This window comes from Heteronotia binoei, chromosome 4 (genome assembly GCF_032191835.1).
Source record: "Heteronotia binoei isolate CCM8104 ecotype False Entrance Well chromosome 4, APGP_CSIRO_Hbin_v1, whole genome shotgun sequence".
Taxonomy (NCBI): Eukaryota; Metazoa; Chordata; class Lepidosauria; order Squamata; family Gekkonidae; genus Heteronotia; species Heteronotia binoei.
This window is the reverse complement of record NC_083226.1, coordinates 157,856,631-157,877,725: the sequence shown is the minus strand read 5'-3', so window position 1 is coordinate 157,877,725 and position 21,095 is coordinate 157,856,631. Positions and strand designations below refer to the sequence as shown.

At 45.2% G+C, this 21,095-nt stretch overlaps 1 protein-coding gene across 1 annotated transcript in view; it reads right to left on the bottom strand.

The window, feature by feature from the left end:
• Positions 1-21,095, bottom strand: part of ADAMTS12 (ADAM metallopeptidase with thrombospondin type 1 motif 12) — a 247,400-nt gene that overhangs the window by 140,121 nt on the left and 86,184 nt on the right. The window contains exon 3 of the mRNA XM_060236596.1: positions 19,066-19,240. Within this exon, the coding sequence (XP_060092579.1) occupies positions 19,066-19,240 (175 nt within the window). The remainder of the gene's footprint in view (positions 1-19,065; positions 19,241-21,095) is intronic.

Genomic DNA, 21,095 nt, shown 5'->3' with positions numbered 1-21,095 from the left:
TCTTGCTTCCTTCTGCTTCGCAGCTTGCTTTGCCAGGCTTGCTCAATCACACAGGAGCTACAGAGCAAAACCTCAATTTTCTCCATTGGTTGAGGCTCCTCCTCCTCCTGGTCCCCTAGGGAAGGAGGGAAAGAGTCAGAGCTTCCTTTGCCCAGTTCCCTGGATCCCATGGGAGAAATAAAAAAAAACCTTTAAAACCAACAAGTGCTAATGTTTTAAGCATGTATTATTATTATTATTTTTTTAATTTAAATTTTATTAAAGAAATTTAAATAACATTCCAATAACCAAAAACGCACCCCAACATGGGGTCTACGACATTGCCTTACATGTACCGTCACACTCGATATTGTTTTAATTTTTTAAAAAATCTTTAACTGTGTTTGTCTGTGTCCTTTATCAAATTTATATCTCTGCTACCTAATCTTACATAGGTACACACATGGCCTGGCCTGACACAACCCAGCCCGACAGGGTTTCATTTATGTCAGATTTGGCCCTCATAACAAATGAGTTTGACACCCCTGAATTAGACAATTATGGGATGCAGAAGCAGATGGTAAACCTCTGGAAAAGGTTAAACCCCTTAGTTAAAGGCCTGGATAAAAAGAGATGGTTTGGCCTGAGACTTGAAGACACTATTCTGGGCACCAGGGTGAGCATCAAGAAGAAGGGCATTTCAAAGGTGAGGTGCTGCCACTGAAATTCCCCATCCCTAATTGCCATCCATCTCACTTCTGCAGGTGGAGTGACAGAGAACTCTCTGTCAGGGCTCTCAGGACTCTAGTGATGCTCTGTATTCTTAAGAATACAAGAGAAGCCATGTTGGATCAGGCCAATGGCCCATCCAGTCCACCACTCTTTGTCACACAGTGGCCCAAAAAACCAGCTGCCATCAGGAGGTCCATCAGTGGGGCCAGGTGCATGGGGAGGGATTCTAGTATCCTGGCCCCACTGATGGACCTCCTGATGGCACCTGGTTTTTTTGGCCACTGTGTGATACAAAGAGTGGTGGGCTGGATGGGCCATTGGCCTGATACAACCTGGCTTCTCTTATGTTCTTAGAACAGAGCTTGGGAAGCAGGTCCGTCCAGATCTGAACATGGATAAGCTCTTGACAGGAGCAAGCATATGAGTCCCTTGAGCCCAGGAATAAAGTTTTCCAGGGGTCAGAAAAATGGCTCCTGGGGAGTTGGGGGGAGAGGAAGACCCTACACAGTCATCACTTTCCTCTGATGATTTGCAGCATCTAAGTCTGTCCATTTAAGATAAAGCACTGTTCTAAAATGTAATTTAAAAAAACCCCTTCTTCTAAATGAAGCTTATTAGGAAATTGGTCTGCTTTAATCAGTGTTTACTCTATTCCTTTCCAGCACTGCTGCTGCACTCCTGGAGGTTTTTTTTGTTAGTAACAGGAACAGCAAACAGGAAGGCAGAGACAAGCATATTGAGATAGCATGCAAAATAAACACATTTTGGAAGTATGTCAGTCCAATTCCCTTGGAAGATAAGCTTGTGCACAGCCAGTATGTCATTAACTTAGAAGATATTTACTCTGGCAGAACTGTACCAAGCAAAAAGGGCCAATTTTTTGAGACCCGGTGGCTTGATATTCCTCGTATCTAGAACATTAGTCCCCTGGGAAAAGCTAAAAAGGGGGGGATCCTGATGAAAAAAGCACCAATACAGAAAAACAATCCCAGTTCAGGAAAGGACAACTGTTATAGCCGAAGTAAAGCCAGAGATTTTATAAAGAATTGCGGAAAAGAAAAGACACCTGTTTGCTGTTTAACTAAGAGCCAAACTACTTTTTTCACTTGTTTATGCTTGTTTTTTCTTATGTTGCCCAGAGATGCCCAGCAGCTGCAGAGAACTGCTTTTTTTTTTTAAGAGCCAAATAAGTTTGAAAAAGCATGGGGGGGGATCCTACCCCCTCCATCAGTTTTCTTATGTGAAAACCATTCTGGAAGCAAGATGTTGCTGATTTTTATATTTTTGTGTGGAGCTGCAAAAATCACAGACAATTTCCCACTAGCTTTATGCCACTCTCACGCTCCTCTTCTCCGCAGGACTTCCATCGGATTTCACACCATCTGCCCTGGGGCTGCAACTAGCTTCGCCTTTTTCATGCTGCAAACAGAAACTGGGTTTTAGAGGATCTTGTTTGCTGTGTGAAAGAGGCAGAGCGAGTTGCAGCCCCAGGGCAGATAGTATGAAATCCAACAGAAGCCCCGCAGAGAAGAGGAGAGTGAGAGCAGCATAAGGCTAGTGGGAAATCGGTCACACTTTTTGAAAGAGAAAACTGTTTCAGGAAGAGGCAAGAGCCCTTCCTCCCTTCGTGGTGCCATTCTCAGCCTAATTGGGCTCTTTTTTAAATTAAAAAAGCAGTTCCCTGCATCTGCTCTGCAGCTGCAAGAAACATGAAATAGGGTTGTCTTTTGAAAAGCTCTGAAAGAAAGAACACAGATGTGTATCAAAATATTGCCACTACTATATCAGAATATACTGTATGATCCTTGCAATGTATTAAAATTGTTTTTTGCAATTTGGGTGTCTCTCTTTCCCTTGGGCATTCCTGATATAAATAAATCAAAAAAATTTCCTTGGATTCAGGAATGAGTAGCAAGACTTTCTTGAGAGAATTCAGTTTTTTATCTGTACTGTACCCATATAAACCTCAATTTCCATGGGTTCATGCTACAATACTCATTTTGCATCAAGATCCCAGCTGACTAATGATCCTTAGCAAACTCTCCCAAACTTAGCTTTGCTCGTTTCTCTCTCTGTTCTAAATTTACCAACGGGACAGAAATAAAATCTCCTTTTCCTGGAACAGAGGTTTAATGAACAGAAATGATCAGCTGAAGTCTTTTTTTTCATAGCACATGAAGTTAAATCACATCGCCTGATAAGTTCTAGAAAACCAAACTGCTCTTAAAAGAATAAAGGAAATGGTTGGACGGTTGGCAACCCATAGACCTGCTCCAAAAACCTTGCTCCCCTGAACTGGCAGCAACAAGATGGATGGTGAAGTTGGGAAATAAGAAGAGGGGGGTTGCTAAGACAGAAATGTGTGAGCTAGAGGCTAAAAACCTCTGAGCTAGCTCACACTAACTCAGCTTAGAGGGAACACTGATAGTAAGGTATAGCTGGGTCTTCAATTAAAGGGAAAGGGGGTGGGAAGGAAAATCAGTCTGCTCAAATGCCTGAAAACTGAAGAAAACCCTGGAGGAGATGGGTGAGGGTGGGGGGGGGTCGCAGATTTCCAAAATTGTTGTTCCCCTGCAATTCCCTACAGACTCCCATCTTGCTTAGAACAGTAACTCCCAAACAGTGCACCTTAACAGAATGGTCAGTATATGCCACAGATAACATGTTAGCTAAACAATTATCAGCTTTTCTAAGCCCACCCAGAGAGTGCTGACGAAGCCAGCTGGGAATGCTGTAGGTTTCACTGCTCTGGCTTCATTTATTTATTTAAAACATTTCCACCCCCATCCGTCAGCTAAATAGATTCTCAGGGTGCGTTACAAGATTAAAGCAATTCAATTAAAAAGCCTCGAAATGTTCTTTAAAAACTCAAACATCCATCAATCAAAACATTCTGAAAAGGAACTTTTTAAAAGCAGAAGTACAATAGATGTAGTGATGGATTTAAAATGCAGAGGGACAAAGAAATCAAATAAATAGGCATAAAACGGGTCCAAATGTTCCAGCAAGACCTGCCTCCTTTCAATCAGGTTCCAGTGTGGGTATATGACTCCATCATATCTCTATATCAGATGCAACCGATGAAGTAATTGATTAGGTTGGTAATTTGCAGTATAATCTTAAATAGAGTTATAGCCTTTCAAGCCCAATGAATTCCATTGAATTTAAACAGTACAATTGGAGACTGCACTGTTGAACAATCCCTGTGCAGAAAGAAAACAGAATTAACCATAGGCTTGCCAATCTCCAGGTCCCAGCGGGGGTTCTCCCTGCTTTTCCAGGCTGCTTCCCACCCCCAGTCAGCTGGTCAGTGGGGGAAGCCCCACCCCCACAGCCACCATGTGCCTTCAACCCTCCGAAGATCTGGGAAGAGCTTGTTTTTTTTTTTTAAAGGTGTGTGTGCCTTTAAAAGTTTGGAGCCAGGCTGAATGGGACAGGGTGAGCCTACAGAACAACATGGCTGTTGGGAGGAAGTTCCCTCCATTTGTTTTACAGCCCCTCCAGAACTCCTCTGCACAGTAAAATAGAGCCTCTGGTTTCCCTTTGTTAATCTGACAAATTGGGCTGAGTGTACAGCATTCAACAACTCCCATGGTTAGTAAAGTGTGTGTTTTCAAACTGTGTTCATTTTGGCTGGGGGTGGGGTGTGAGAGAGAGAGAGAGAGAGAGAGCTAGCTGCTGGGAATGAGGGAATGAAGACTGTATTCAGGGGAACTGCACTGCTGTATTTTTATTTATTTATTTTAGAGAAAGTCTCCTGGCTCCACCCCCAAACTCCCCAGGTATTTTCTGAATTAGACTTGGCAACCCTACTTCAGAAAAAGCTGCCCACTGTATCTGGACATGAGTTGCCCTTCTGGGCTTCCTTTCTTTCAGTCAAGAGGCAGGCTCAGAACAGTGTCTCATGTAGAAGGGGCTTGTTGCAGCATCATCCAATTCACACATTATGGCATCCATAGGTTAAGCCTGAGGTTGCTATGGAATTAATCAGGAAAGAAAAAAACATTGGGGAGTAGAACTGTCAATCAGAGCACAGTGGCTCATTTGGTGCATTTGTTTTGCCTGGAAAATTATTTTATGAACTGCTTATTGAAATTTGCACAGCTTGGGATTTTTGTCTACATGTTGTTGTTGTTCAGTCGCACAGTGGAGTCTAACTCTTTGTGTACTGCGTCTTTAAATAAGCCACTGTGCTTTGATATGTTGTGTCTGGCTCTTGCTCTGAGCCATTGTGAATAATATGGCTGATTCCGCACTCACCTTGGTCCAGGGCAAGCTTCTGTTTCTGCGCAGAGGAAGCTGGCGATTTTGCAGCAGTTGCTCTGCGCCGTCATTTTATGCTGGGCAAACCCGAGATTTGCCGCACCACAGTGTAAACCTGTTTTTTCAGGTTTATGTTGCAGCGGGGCAAATCGTGGGTTTGCCTGCGCAAAATGTTGGCCCGGAGCAACTGATGTGAAATCGCCAGCTTGCTCCGTGAAAAAACGGAAGCCTGCCTCAGACCAAGGTGAGTGTGGAATCAGCCTAAAGCAAATACACAGGGCTTTTTAAAGCAGGAACGCACAAGAATGCAGTTCCGACTGGCTTGGTGTCAGGGGGCGTGGCCTAATATGCCAATGAATTCCTGCTCAGCTTTTTCTACAGAAAAGCCCATTGTGAAACAGTGGTGACATCAGGGGGTGTGGTTTAATATGCAAATGAGTTCCTGCTGACCTTTTTCTACCAAAAAAGCCCTGCAAATACATATAGGAATGCTTGTATGCACATTCTGAATATTTGAATTGTTTGACAGTTCTACTCCCCAGTGGTTTTTCTTTCCTGATTGGTATTTACGCTGGGAGATCCCCTCTTTTGGTCCCTATGGAACTGTCTGATGGGTTGCTGGTTCTCAGTTCCTGTATGTACAGTGAACAATTGTGATCAGGAGCACATATGCAAGAAGGGGCTTCAGCTTCCTCTCTAAAACAATTCCAGGGACACTCTTTGGCCTACTGAAGAATCTCATGGGGATCCCAGAAACATGTGGGGTTCCCCAGTGGGCCAAATAGTACCTCCTGGATGCTTCAGACCAGGAAGAAAATCCAGGGGAGATTAACCACAAGGCATTCAGGGCAGCTACCTTGGGTCCTGCTCTGATGGGGCCCCCAAATGCCCACAGTCCTGCTCCATAGAGGAAGGGATGGCAGTGGTAGTCCCCACTGACCTCCTCAGTGGCTGAGGTGGCAGTAGCTGGCTGGCTCAGTGGCTGCAGCACATATGCCCCCCCCCCAGTAGCTGCCATCCCAGATGCCTGATGCAAGAGTTGCTCCTTGATTGAGGCTGAGGTGGCTCAGTGAGAAGATGGCAGTGATTCTAGAGCCCAATTCTGGACTTTGGCTAGAATCACTAAAGAAGACAGCCCCTGCACATGTGATGTAATCTCAATTGGGCACCCTGCATGTGAGAATGGTGGAGGAAGAGGAGGAGGAGAGGAAGAATAATAAGAATAAGAAGAATCCTTGTTTAAGTATCCTTGTTGACAAGTTGGCAAAATGTAGTTTGCATCCTATTACCATTAGGTGGATCTGTAACTGATGGACAGATCGCACCCAAAGATTGCTTGTGAATGGTTCCTCATCCTCTTGGAGAGGAGTGACAAGTGGAGTGCCTCAAGGATCTGTCCTGGGACCTGTTTTGCTCAACATCTTTATAAATGATTTGGATGAAGGAATAGAGGGAATGCTTATTAAATTTGCCGATGATACTAAATTGGAAGGGGTTGCAAATACAGTAGAAGACAGAAACAGGATACAGGATGACCTTGACAGGCTGGAAAACTGGGCTAAAATCAATAAAATGAATTTTTAACAGGGATAAATGTAAAGTTCTGCATTTCAGTAGGAAAAATACCATGCATAGTTATAGGATGGGGGAAACTTGTCTTAGCATTTGTATGTGTGAAAAGGATCTAGGGGTCTTAGTGGATCATATGTTGAACATGAGTCAACAGTGTGATGCGGTGGCTAAAAAGGCAAATGCAATTTTGGGCTGTATCAACAGAAGTATAGTTTCCAGATCACGTAATGTGATAGTATTGCTTTACTCTGCTCTGGTAAGACCTCACCTGGAGGATTGTGTTCAGTTTTGGGCACCACATTTTTAGAAAGATATAGACAAGCTGGAACAGGTCCAGAGGAGGGTGACGAAGATGGTGAGGGGTCTGGAGACCAAGTCCTATGAGGAAAGGTTGAAGGAGCTGGGGATGTTTAGCCTGGAGAGGAGGTGGCTGAGAGGTGATGTGATTACCATCTTCAAGTACGTGAAGGGCTGTCACATAGAGGATGGTGTGGAATTGTTTTCTGTGGCCCCAGAAGGTAGGACCAGAACCAATGGGTTGAAATTAAATCAAAAGAGCTTCTGGCTCAACATTAGGAAGAACTTCCTGACCGTTAGAGCGATTCCTCAGTGGAACAGGATTCCTCGGGAGGTGGTGGGCTCTCCTTGGAGGTTTTTAAACAAAAGCTAGATGGCCATCTGACAACGATGAATATCCTGTTAATTTGGGGTAGGTATTTGTGGGTTTCCTGCATTATGCAGGGGGTTGGACTAGATGACCCTGGAGGTCCCTTCCAACTCTATGATTCTATAAGAAGACGACAAAATGACATTGGATTTTTATCCTGCCCTTCGCTCCAAATCTCAGAGTCTTACAATCTCCTTTACTTTTTTCCCCCACAACAGACACCCTGTGAAGTAGGGGCTGAGAGAGCTGCTCTTGAGAGAACAGCTCTTCCAAGAACTGTGACTGAGCCAAGGTCACTCAGCAGGTGCAAGTGGAGGAGTGGGGAAATCAAACCCGGATCTCCCAGATAAAGAGTCCACGAACTTAACCACTACACCAAACTGGCTCTCTACTCAACTTTCTACTCAAGTCTCCTCAAGGAGAACTTTCTATTCAAGTCTGACCGTTAGGGAGGGTGGGGAACCCAGACCCAACCTGTGTGGCACACCGTGTGTAGATCTAGTTGAGATGAAAGACTGCTGTGTTTCTTCAATTTTAACTCCAAACAGAAATACGTAAGTCTTCACTATCAAGAATTTGGGAAACAGTGATATCGATGTACCAGGGTCTCTGTATTCCAGGGCCTGATCCCAAGCCAGTTGAATGGATGCACACAAACTACCTTCGTGGGAACTGGAAGCAGGATAGGGAGCATGCAATCAAACATTTATCTTGGCAATAATAAAAAAACACAAGCCCAGCAAAACTGCTGTTGGTGAGCTAAGAGCTTCCATCTCATAGGCAATTAGAAAGGAACAGCTGGTGCTGGCAAATTCTACCCATGACTAAATTCAGAAAGAATCTGACACAGAGGAGCTGGAGAGTCTTAATGGAGAAAACGATTTTTTTGCTGTTTTTCTGTTGCATGAAGCAGGCCTGGCCTTTGACCAGCTGGTATGAAGAGTTTTGACCACGTAGCATTTTGAACAAAATTCCTGTATTCGACTTCTTTTATCTTCCAAGGACCTCCAGGCAATGTATATGGTCCCCCCCACACACACTTTTAGCTTCACAACAAGAGCCAGTTTGACGGAGTGGATAAGTGTGTGGAAGAACCCGGTTTTATTTCCCACTCCTCCACATGCAACTGCTGGAATGACCTCCTTGGGTCAGTCATGACTCTCTCAGAGCTGTTCTGCTTAAACAGCAGTTTCTGTCAGAGCTCTCTCAGCCCCACTTACATCACAGGGGAAGGGAAGGGAAAGGAGATTTGTAAGTTGCTCTTTGACTTCTTTGGGTAGTGAAGGATGGGGTATCTTCTTCCCTGTGAGGTTGAGGTTGATTAGGCTGACAGCGTTACTGCCCCAGGGTCACCAAGAGCTTTAGAGCAGAGTTGGCATAATTTGAATCCATGTCTATAAAAGTGCAATCCCAATTACGCTCTTCTAAAGCCACCATTTGAATCCACATCTGTAACAGTAGAAGAGCTAGATTCAAGTCCAGTAGCAGGGAGGGTCGGATCAGTGCTTAGTTCTCACGGCCCTTTTTTACACGTCCAGGGAAGTGCTGTTTGCCACATTGGTGTTCAGGCAGCAATTTGTCTCCAGGCCAGTTTGGCCAGGGATCCTGGAGGGTTTGGGGGGGTTTTGCCAACAGGGGTTACTGGGGGTGTGGGGGGTATTCATGAACTTCCTGCATTTTGCAAGGGGTTGGACTAGATGACCTTGGAGGTACTTTCTGACTCTATGATTCCAACACCTTAGAAACCAACAAGGTTTTCAGGCTATAAGCTTTCAAGAGTCCAAGCTCTCTTTGTCTGTTAGCTGTGTTGAAGGGAGTTGAAAAACTGAAAATCTTTCTGGTCTCTAAGTTGCTCCAGCCTAGACTCAAGCCCAGCTGTGCTACTGCAGACCAACACGGCCACCCTCTGGAATTTCCTGTTGTTGTTCAGTCACACAGTAAAGTCCGACTCTGCGACCCCGTAGACCAAGTCACGCCAGGCCCTCCTGTCTTCCACCATCCTCCGAAGTCCACTCAAATTCATGTTAGTTACATCAGTAACACTGTCCAGCCATCTCATCTTTTGCCGTCCCCTTCTTCTTTTGCCTTCTGTCTTTTCTCAGCATCAGGATCTTCTCCGGTGAGTGCTTCCTTCTCATTTGGTGGCCAAAGTATTTGAGCTTCATTTTCAGCATCTGACCTTCCAGGGAACAGTCTGGGTTGATTTCCCTTAGGACTGACTGATTTGATCTTCTTGCAGCCTGAGGGACTCTCAGGATTCTTCTCCAGCAGAACTACCTCCAGCAGTGCAATTCCCAAGCAGAGTTACACCCTTCTAAATCAACTGGCCAACAGCCTTAAAAGGGGGTAATTCTGACCAATTCCTCACTAGCCTAATGCTGCTCTCACGCGCCTCTTCTCCGCGGGGCTTCCATCGGATTTCACACTATCTGCCCCGGGACTGCAACTAGCATTGCCTTATTCATGCGGCAAACAGAAACTGGTTTTAGAGAATCTTGTTTGCTGTGCGAAAGAGGCAGAGCAAGTTGCTGCCCTGAGGCAGAATCCGACAGAAGCCCCGCAGAGAAGAGGAGAGTGAGAGCGGGATAAGGCTAGTGGGAAGTCAGTCTCTGTTTACGGTCGCATTGCCAGTTCTTAGTCCCACACTCTAGCCACTACCCCACACCATGCCTCAAATTTTAGTTCAGAACAATAGCATCTTGCAACTATCAGGAGCTTGGCAAAAAACAGTGGTGCAGAGGTATCAATATCCTAGTGTCACAGTTCACCAGTTTAAAGCTGCTGGCCCCTATCAGGTTCAGAGCAGAATGGAGAAGGGAGAGAGAGAAAACCGCATGAACTGTTGGAAAGAAAGGATGGAGCTAGTAGAAGAAGAAGAAGATATTGGATTTATATCCTGCCCTCCACTCCAAAGAGTCTCAGAGCGGCTAACAATCTCCTTTACCTTCCTCCCCCACAACAGACACCCTGTGAGGTGGGTGGGGCTGGAGAGGGCTCTCACAGCAGCTGCCCTTTCAAGGACAACCTCTGCCAGAGCTATGGCTGACCCAAGGCCATGCTAGCAGGTGCAAGTGGAGGAGTGGAGAATCAAACCCGGTTCTCCCAGATAAGAGTCCGCACACTTAACCACTGCACCAAACTGGCTCTCCTAGTAGAGAGGAGAAGACTGTGATATCTGTGCCTTTATTCTTTGCGTGTAAATGCTATTTTCTTCCTGGAAATAAATATTCGGAACATGCTTTAACCCAATCCTTCTTAGGAACGTTTCCCCTTTACTGCAGCATTGAAGGAGGAATAGCTGAAATAACTGAGCCTTTTCTATGAAGACTGTGCTGATCCAGAAGGGTTATGTGCAGGGCTTTTTTTGTAGCTGGAACTCCTTTGCATATTAGGCCACCAATCCCTGATGTAGCCAATCCTTCAAGAGCTTACAGGGCCTACTGTAAGCTCTTAGAGGAGTCGCTGCATCAGGGGGGTGTAGCCTAATATGCAAATGAGTTCCTGCTACAAAAAAAGCCCTAGTTATATGTGATATTAGCACTCTGGGACCTGCTCCCAAGCCTGTTGGGTGGACAAGTTCATTAGTCAGGTTTTTGCTGTGAGGCCAGAGTGGGACATTTGACAAACTGTCCTCCTTCAGTTTGGCAAATCAGTGTTGCAAACTTAAACCAATAGCACATCTGAGTTTTAAAAGGAGGGATAGCATAACAGCCCAGACTGTAAGCCAAAAGTAAGAAGATCTCTAGTCCCTCTCTCACCTCAGCCATAAACTCCTTAAATTGCAGAAGAGAAGCTGTCTATGGGAAATGGAAGCAACACACACACACATGTGAAACGCATACCCTCCCCAACATTTCTCAAGCAAAAAGAGCATAGGAGGAAAGGTGCCTTTTCTACCATTCGGATTCATTTATACACCAGACTTCCCCCACCCCCATATTATTAGAGTCATCCAATAAACCTGAGATTAGCACATTTCATTTTTAACTCAGCACACCATCAATATGAAAACCTCTAAGGCTTTCTTTCATGAATAAGATGAGCTCTGCAGAGTTTGTGAACTCTTCCTTCCCCATCCTTATTAAAAGAATGAATTGTGGAACAGTTCAAGTTACAGAACACAGTACTGAGTGAGCCACAAGACCCAGAACTGTGACACTTTACACGTCTAGAACACACAAAGGGCATTTTTGTCCTAGGTTCTATAGACGAAGCAGGGATGGAATTCTAGCAGGAGCTCCTTTGCATATTAGGCCACACCCCCTGATGTAGTTAATACTCTAAGAGCTTACAAGGCGCTTTTTTGTATGCTCTTGGAGGATTGGCAGCATCAGGGGTGTGGCCTAATATGCAAAGGAGCTCCTGCTAGAATTCTACCCCTAAGACTAGGTACTATAGTTACTGATGTAACTAACATGAATTTGAAAGGACTTCGGAGGATGGTGGATGACAGGAGGGCCTGGCGTGATTTGATTCATGGGGTCCCCAAGGGTCAGACGTGACTGTGTGATTAAACAACAACTACAGACTTATTCATAATTGTGGGTTTTGTACATAATATATTTTTTTTAAAAAATTGAGCTTGGTAGGAGGGCAGGTTTGGACTTTACAAATATTATTCAGCCCACTTAACACACAAGATTGCTCCCTGGTGATTATCATTACCGCTTTTATGACAGTATTCACAAAGCATTCATTTCCACATACTAGGGGGACAGAAGCATCATGAAATGTGCTTGTTCAGTAATAAGAGTCATTACATTTGAATAAACGGCATCAATGGGGAACGTAACGTTCAAGTTGCAGGGAAAATATCCAGCGCACTGAAGAACACAATCATTCAAAGGGCACTGAAGGTCCTAAGGGAGAAGAGAATATCAACAGTACACCATTTGACCCTTCTGCGTTCAATAGAAAAGCTTTTCTATTCTTCCTTTTTCTGACCAAGTAAGGTTTTAGGGTAGCGGCCAAATGCCTTGCTATGTTGAGTGCAGAATACAATCTGCACTCAACAATCTCCAGGTGGTGGCTGGCGATCTGGAATTACAGCTGAGCTCCAGGTGAATTAGATCAGTTCACCTGGAGAAAATGCCCACTTTAGAATGTGGACTCTATGGCATTTTACCCCACTGAAGCCCCTCCCTTCTCCAAACCCATCCTCCTTAGGCTCCATCCCCAAAATATCCAGGTATTTTAAAACCCAGAGATGGCAACATAAGAACATAAGAGAAGCCATGTTGGATCAGGCCAATGGCCCATCCAGTCCAACACTGTCACACAGTGGCAAAAAACAAAACAAAACCCAGATGCCATCAGGAGGTCCACTATTGGGCCAGGACACGAGAAGCCCTCCCATTGTTGCCCCCCAGCATCAAGATTACAGAGCATCACTACCTCAGACAGAGAGTCCCATCTATACAGTTGAATGAGAGCATAGATCTAAGGGTACACATAGATGCCTTGAGAAGAAATAATACAGATGGAATATTTGGTATCCCAGCCTCCACTTCTGCCAGAACAGAGCTCCAGATCTCCATAAATACAGCACACCATCTTGGATACCATGATAATATTCTAGGGAGCTGTGGTGAAAATAGCATGCCCAAAACTGTGGAGGTCTGTGTGGTACAGGGGACCTCTACTAGGATCAAAAGTATTTTTTTAATGAAAATGTTTACAAGCATACTCTTAGTACAGCACCAGACTGAGCAAGGGATTAAAAAGAAAAGGGTAAAAGGGTAAACCGCAATTCCTCTGTCCCTTCCTATATACATGCCCTATCTGTTCTTAAATATAGGACAGGGTGCTTAGCTTACAAAGTTATAGATCTCTACAGAGTCACCACTACCTTGCAGCTTCCTTCAGCCATCCAGGCCAGCACATGGCAATGACCACCTCCTCCAGTCCTCAGTTAAGAGTTCTGTCTGCTCTGACAGACTCAGCACAAAAGAGCCCTTCCTCTTTGCTTCCAAGAGTTTTATCTTCTCTCTCTTCCTCACCCACTGACCAGGTCAGCTTGGATCAAATAAGCCTTTCCTGATGTCTCCAGAAATTTCTTCCTGGAGTCCTTTTAGTCTTAATTCCTCCGAATCTCTGTTTCTTGCTGCAGGGGGAGATTAGACCACCCTATTGCCTTTAGCTGAACCTGTTCATGTTTCTTAAGAGGTAGTTGAGGTGAGGCTGGAAAGCCATTGAACTGATTTTTTCCCTTTCTGCCTGTTTTCTGCCCAGAGAGAAAAAAAAAACTGTTTAAACCTCCTGGTAAAGGTGTTTCTCAGATCAGACCTCTCATATGAACATATGAAGCTGCCTTATACTGAATCAGACCTTTGGTCCATCAAAGTCAGTATTGTCTTCTCAGACTGGCAGCGGCTCTCCAGGGTCTCAAGCTGAGGTTTTTCACACCTATTTGCCTGGACCCTTTTTTGGAGATGCCAGGGATTGAACCTGGGACCTTCTGCTTCCCAAGCAGATGCTCTACCAATGAGCCACCGTCCCTCCCCCCAAAAATGCATTTCTTCACAGGAGTCATCTGAACGTTCCTGCCATCCTTACTCTCTATCATTGTCACTGCCACAGAGTCACAGCGTAGAGAGAGAGTGGGAAATTGATGTGGCCCCCTAGATTTTCAACACTAACCAATCACGGCTTGTTCATATCACCTGGAAGCAGCCACGGCCTCATGATTCTCTTTTATGTTCCCTTTGACATGATTCAGGAAGCATCAAAAGTGCACGGATCGCCAAGTCTTGGCTTCTGACTTTGCTGGAAGCGAGTCAACAGTCCTTGTTTCATGACATCAAGTGAAAACTTGAACACATCAAGCTGCCTTGTACTGAATCAAAGCTTTTGGTCCATTAAGATCAGCATCGTCTTCTCCAGGCAGGCCCTTAGCCACAGGGGGGGGGGCCCTGTGGGGGCACTGCCCCCTGACTTCCAGGCAAGGCCCCCTGACTGGAGCCAGGAGAGCACAGTGCACTGCAGCAGCAAAAGCAGCAGGTGGAGAGGACAGAGGCGGAGGAGCAGGAGGCAGAAGAAGCCGCATGGAATGGGCCGGGCTGGGGAACGAATAGAGCTGCTGGCTGCAAAGTGATGGGGTGGGGAGAGGAAGTTGGAAGGAACCCCTCTCCTCTGCAGTTGCTTACAAGTTGCAGTCCCTTCTTGATTCCAAAGTTTTAGGATTGTCTGCTTCAGCCACTTTCAGAGCCTCCAGCTTTTGCCCCTAGCCTGCTATGGATGGGAAAGGGTGCCCCCTGACTTTTTAAAAAGCCCCCCAACTTTTAAAATCCTGGCGATGGCCCTCCATCTCAAGTGGGTCTCTAGAGCTAGTTTGGTGTAATGGTTAAGTGTGTGGACTCTTATCTGTGAGAACCAGGTTTGATTCCCCACTCCTACACTTGCACCTGCTGGAATGGCCTTGGGTCAGTCATAGCTCTGGCAGAGGTTGTCCTTGAAAAGGGCAGCTGGTGTGAGAGTCCACTCAGCCCCACCCACCTCACAGAGTGGGTGTCTGTTGTGGGGGAAGGAGATAAAGGAGATTGTGAGCCGCTCTGGGACTCTAAGATTCAGAGTGGAGGGCGGGATATAAATTCAATATCTTCTTCTTCTTCTTACCCTGGCAAGGCTTCTTATTGGCCATTGAAGAACTGATTAGCAATGCATTGTTTCAGTAGCAGCTGCCTCCACACTGTTAGTTTTATCCCCTCACACCCCTCTTCCCTTCCCCAGTGTATTTTTAAATCACTGCTCTTTTCTCCTGCTCTTGAGCTTCTTTTGTGCATGTGGCTTGCAACAATAGCGATACCATTCCCCAGGTGGGGGTGGGAGATCCCCCACTTTCACCACTGGCCAGCTGGCTCAGGGGTGGAATTCTAGCCAGAGCTCCTTTGCATATTAGGCCACACACCCCTAATGTAGCCAATCCTCCAAGAGCTTACAAGGTTCTTTTTTGTAAGTTCTTGGAGGATTGGCTATATCAGGGAGGTGCGGTCTAATACGCAAAGGAGCTCCTGCTAGAATTCCACCCCTGAGCTGGCTGATGGGAAGAAATTCTCCCACGCCTACAAATAATGACGCTGTGCACAACACGCTGACATCACCCAGAAGCGGTTTGAGGCCAATTTTGCCAGAGCTTTGTCCAAAAGATAGTGTCAGCCCTCCATGTCACCAATGTGGTGACATAACTTCTGAGTGATGTCAGTGCATCAAGCGACTTCCCTGCCCACTCCTGGAACACCCCCATGCCAGCGCAATGAAGGGACCTGGCAACCCTATGCAACAGTTCCTTTGTGGCTGACTCTATCACCTGTGGTGGCCAAGGTCTCAGACAGAGATATCAGGCAGAGAACTGTGCTGCTCCTGTTTCTTAATGTCTGTTTTTATGATATTATTTTAACTCTGTTCTTTTATTGTTGTAAGCTGCCCTGTGCCCACTTGCGGGATAGGGTGGGATATAAATCTAAAAATTAAATTAAATCTTTCACATGACCTGTCACCTGATCTTTTAACTGGAGATGCCGGGGATTGAACCTAGGACTTTATGCATACCAAACTGATGGTCTACCACTGAGACACAGCCTCCGGCCATCTGCACATTTGGAACAGCCATCATATTCAAACACACAGGACTTGTGCAGAAACTGCAGCAAAGTGGCTAGGAACTTCTGGTGTAAATCAGACCCCACCCCCCTCCACACACAAACACACACACACATACACACACCAATTCAAACCTCATCTCTGGCCTTGCCCTCTCACACCCCCAAATGTGAGAACAATTTTACAGGATTCTCGTAAGGCTTACTGAGATAATGTACGACAGGCACTCTGAACTCCCATAAACTCTAAGCATTATGATGGCTCTTACACTATCATCATCGCCTCTGCCACAAAATAGCTTTTCAATAGCAGTAATTCTCACATTCAGCTGTGAGGCATGAAGCAGTGAGAAAAAGGACTTGCTAATATGGATTAGCCCTATCTTACATCTCTATTTACAGTTTCCAGCCTACTCCGGGGATGAACTAATTGTTCAGCAGAGAAGAGCGCATCATTGTCGTGGCCTACAGCAGAAGCGGTAATTACATACACTTGTGCCGCCTGTGGATTTAATGCTTGATGTCATTAATACAATTTTAGTATCTTATTAATGGCCATGGGAGGTACAGGATTACAATGGGCGAATTTATTTTAATGTCCTTATTCAGAAGCTATTATCTCCAAATGTGAACAGATCCAATCTGCCCTTACAAGACTTTTTTTTTAATTCATTCAGGCCACTTAAAAATTATTTGCCCCAGCTTCAGAGATTATTTGCCCCAGCTTCAGTGCTGTGTGGAAACTGGTCCCCCCCCTGCCCAGCATTTCCCAAATTTGTGCACATCTCAGGATTTTCTCTGATCTTTCCCAAGCCTGCTTCACTAAGAAGTTTTGAGAAAGATCACAGCAACCAATTCTGAGACTGTAGATGTTGTGAAGGGTGGGATGGGCAGTGAACAATCTGGGCATTACTTGAGGATGCCATGTGTCCTTTCAGAGAGCCAGTTTGGTGTAGTGGTTAAGTGTGTGGACTCTTATCTGGGAGAACCGGGTTTGATTCCCCACTACTCCACCTGCAGCTGCTGGAATGGCCTTGGGTCAGCCATAGCTCTGGCAGAGGTTGTCCTTGAAAGGGCAGCTGCTGTGAGAGCCCTCTCAGCCCCACCCACCCAAGGGTGTCTGTTGTGGGGGGAGAAGATATGGGAGATTGTAAGCTGCTCTGAGTCTCTGATTCAGGGAGAAGGGCGGGGTATAAATCTGCAATTCTTCTTCTTCTTCATGCAGGCTTGAGACCCATGGTGGGGATTCTCCATTGTGCATTCATTGCTGTTGTGAATGTAAAGGAGGAGGAGAAGAAGAAAGGGCCTGGGCACGAAGCCCTATGAGGAAAGGCTAAGGGACTTGAGAAGGTTCAGTCTGGAGAAGAGGAGGTTGAGGGGGGGACAGAATCATAGAATCATAGAGCTAGAAGGGATCCCCAGGGTCATCTAGTCCAACCCCCTGCACAATGCAGGAAATTCACAAATACCTCCCCCTAAATAGGATTGCTCTCTTTAAGTATTTGAAGGGCTGTCACTTAGAGGAGGGCAGGGAGCTGTTTCTGTCAGCAGCAGAGGAGAGAACTCACAATAACGGGTTCAAATTAAAGGCAGGAAGGTACCAGTTGGACATTAGGAAAACCTTTTTTACAGTAAGAGCCATTCAGCGGTGGAATCAGCTACCTAGGGAGGCGGTGAGCTCCCCTTCACTGGCTGTCTTTAAGCAGCGGCTGGACAGACATTTGTCAGAGATGCTCTAATCTAGGCTGACCCTGCATTGAGCAGGGGATTAGACTAGATACCCTGGATGGCCTCATCCAACTCTGTGATTCTATGATTCTATGGAATTCTCTTTTACAACTCCTGTAAATAAGCCGTTTAACACTGTATTTCTGTGAAAACAAGCCAAATTGCAACTCATATGAACATATGAAGCTGCCTTATACTGAATCCACTGTGGCCGGACCTGCCTGTCCCGCATTGGTCTTGTCAGCCACCAGCGAGCCTGCAGCAGACGTGGACTATTGCACCCTTCTTAAATCTTCGTTCGCGAAGCCAAGCCGAGAGAGATACTGAATCAGACCCTTGGTCCATCAAAGTCAGTATTGTCTTCTCAGACTGGCAGCGGCTCTCCAGAGTCTCAAGCTGAGGTTTTTCACGCCTACTTGCCTGGACCCTTTTTGGAGATGCCAGGGATTGAACCTGGGACCTTCTGCTTACCATGCAGATGCTCTACCACTGAGCCACCGTCCCTCCCCAAGCCACCGTCCCCAACTCTAGCTTGATAGGTTTTCTGTGCTAAATCTTAAAACCGTGGGGACTAGAGTTTAAAAGGAATAACATTTACAGGTATTAGATTAGCCATTTAACTAATATGGATCAACCATATAAACATTCTTGCCCCTGTACAGAGGAAGAAGATATTGGATTTATATCCCGCCCTCCACTCCGAAGAGTCTCAGAGGAGCAGCTCACAATCTCCTTTACCTTCCTCCCCCACAACAGACACCCTGTGAGGTGGGTGGGGCTGGAGAGGGCTCTCACAGCAGCTGCCCTTTCAAGGACAACCTCTGCCAGAGCTATGGCTGAGCCAAGGCCATTCCAGCAGGTACAAGTGAAGGAATGGGGAATCGAACCCGGTTCTCCCAGATAAGAGTTCGCACACTTAACCACTACACCAAACTGGCTCTCTACAGTAATAGCCTGAATCTATTATGCACAATCCCTGGGGTTTATCTTACAATGCTTGCTGACTCTTAGGGCATCTCCCTTCCCCTTAAAAAAGGGTTTGGGATATCAGGCAAGCTGACCCAAGATGTCTGAAACCCAAAGCTACATGAGAAATGTGATTATTCCCATGCTAAGTGTTCCTTTTCCAAAACCAACGAGCAGAATCAGTGCAGATGGAAGTTAAAATTAATGAGGTCCACAGCAAAAGCCTGTATTGCTGTCAACTATTGGGCACCCAGCTCCTAATCCAACATACTCTACCAAGCTGGATATCTGAACTGGAGATGGTGCAGATTGAATCTGCAGGCAAAGCAGATGCTTCTACCAATGAACACCCGCCACCCCCACTTTGAAGATTTGTGGAGTGGAGGACATCGAAAGGATCACCAGTATACATGTCCCAGATTCTCCAAGGAAAGTTAAATTTAAAATGGCTTAAATCTGTAGTGTAGCCAACAGAGTGTGAAAGAGCCACATGGGACATTTCTGTGTTGACATGCCATTTTGACAGACAAAAAACAGTTCTGAAAGCACTTAAGCGTGTACCGTTCACACCACAAGTCTGTTTGTTCTTCTCCCAAGTGTCCCGTCGTTCCCGTAAAGCCTTCTGAATGAAGTCTGTCCTGTAGATGATATGTGGCTGTGAAGTCCCCTCTTTGGACAGATATTTCTTCACTGGCTCAATGAAGTAATCTCCATCAGGAAGATGAAAATATCCAGTCTGAGGATAAAAACAGCAAGGTTTGGAATATATGAAAAAAGTGGAAGATATATCTGAATTATGCTGTTTTGGTTAGGCAGCTTTCGTTTCTGTTATCTAGCAAGGCTTCTGGAACTCAGACCTGTGGATTGTATTAAGAACATAAGAGAAGCCATGTTAGATCAGGCCAATGGCCCATCCAGTCCAACACTCTGTGTCACACAGTGGCAAATTTTTTTATATATATACACACACACACACACACACACTGTGGCTAATAGCCACTGATGGACCTCTGCTCTATATTTTTATCTAAACCCCTCTTGAAGGTGGCTATGCTTGTGGCCGCCACCACCTCCTGTGGCAGTGAATTCCACATGTTAATCACCCTTTGGGTGAAGAAGTACTTCCTTTTATCTGTTTTAACCTGTCTGCTCAGCAATTTCATCGAATGCCCACGAGTTCTTGTATTGTGAGAAAGGGAAAAAAGTACTTCTTTCTCTACTTTCTCCATCCCATGCATTATCTTGTAAACCTCTATCATGTCACCCCGCAGTCGACGTTTCTCCATCATCATGTTTTGACTAAACTTCAAAATAAGAACATGAGAGAAGCCATGTTGGATCAGGCCAATGGCCCATGAAGTCCAACACTCTGTATCACACAGTGGACAAAACCCAGGTACCATCAGAAGGCGGCGAGAACTCCAGAATCTCTCCCACTGTTGATAATAGCCACTCAAGGACCTCTTGCCATATGTTTATCCAATCCTCACTTGAAGCTGTCTATGCCTGTAGCTGCCACCTCTTCCTGTGGCATTGAATTCCATCTGTCAATTACTCTTTGGGTGAAGAAGTACTTTCTTTTATCTGTTCTAAACTTACTGCTCATTAATACCACTGAGTGCCCATGAGTTCTTGTATTGTGAAAAAGGAGAAAAGTATATATGCCGCTTACTGTCTATTCACAGTTCTGCTAAACTCAGCCCAAAATGTCTAATCCAGAATAAGGTATCCAGATTGTTTTTTCTCATTTTAAGTATAGAAATTTTTTCTTCAGCTAGAATCTAACTGAGGACTGCTTCAAAGTTGGGGGAACCCCCCTTATTATGGACAATCAACTATGTACAAGAACACATCTCTAATGTACTATATTCAGAAGACTCCAATCCACATTCTCATCAGGACACTAAGTTCTTCAAACACAAAAATACAAATTCTCTATACTTAAAATGAAAAAAAACAACCCAGGTACCTCAGTCTGGACTGGACATTTTGGACTGAACAATTTAGACAATATTGCTTTATATGGACTTCATTTGCTTTACATGGTCTTTGATTTATATCATTCGTTAAGGAGACTGTTTTGACAAATGACTTGGATTTTTGTATATGGGAACTGACAACTAATGAATTGGATTACTTTATTATCACTTAGACACTGAATAATTGAAAAATAGACAAAATTGTTCAGATTTATACTTTATCGTACATTCTTTCATTTTGTGTGTTAGCACCACATTACAGTTTCTTCTTTGCAATATTTGTGGCTTTGCTAGCTGAAATTCTCCCCAATTCCCCCATCTTTTTTCCCCTGTCACCCAGCTGGGTAGAGCTGGCAGGAAGCATTCCACCAAAGCAGGAGACCTGGTCTCCCTGCTTTAGGGCAAACTTTGGCAAGCAGGGCTTTCATTGTAGGAAAAAGCCCAGCAGGAACACTTTTACATATTAAACCACACCCCCTGACATCACCATTGTTTTGCACTGGGTTTTTTGTAGCAAAAGCCTAGTGGGAACTTATTTGCATAGGCCACACCCCCTGACACCAGGCCAGTCGGAACTGCGTTCCTGTGCATTCCTGCTTTTTAAAAAAGCCC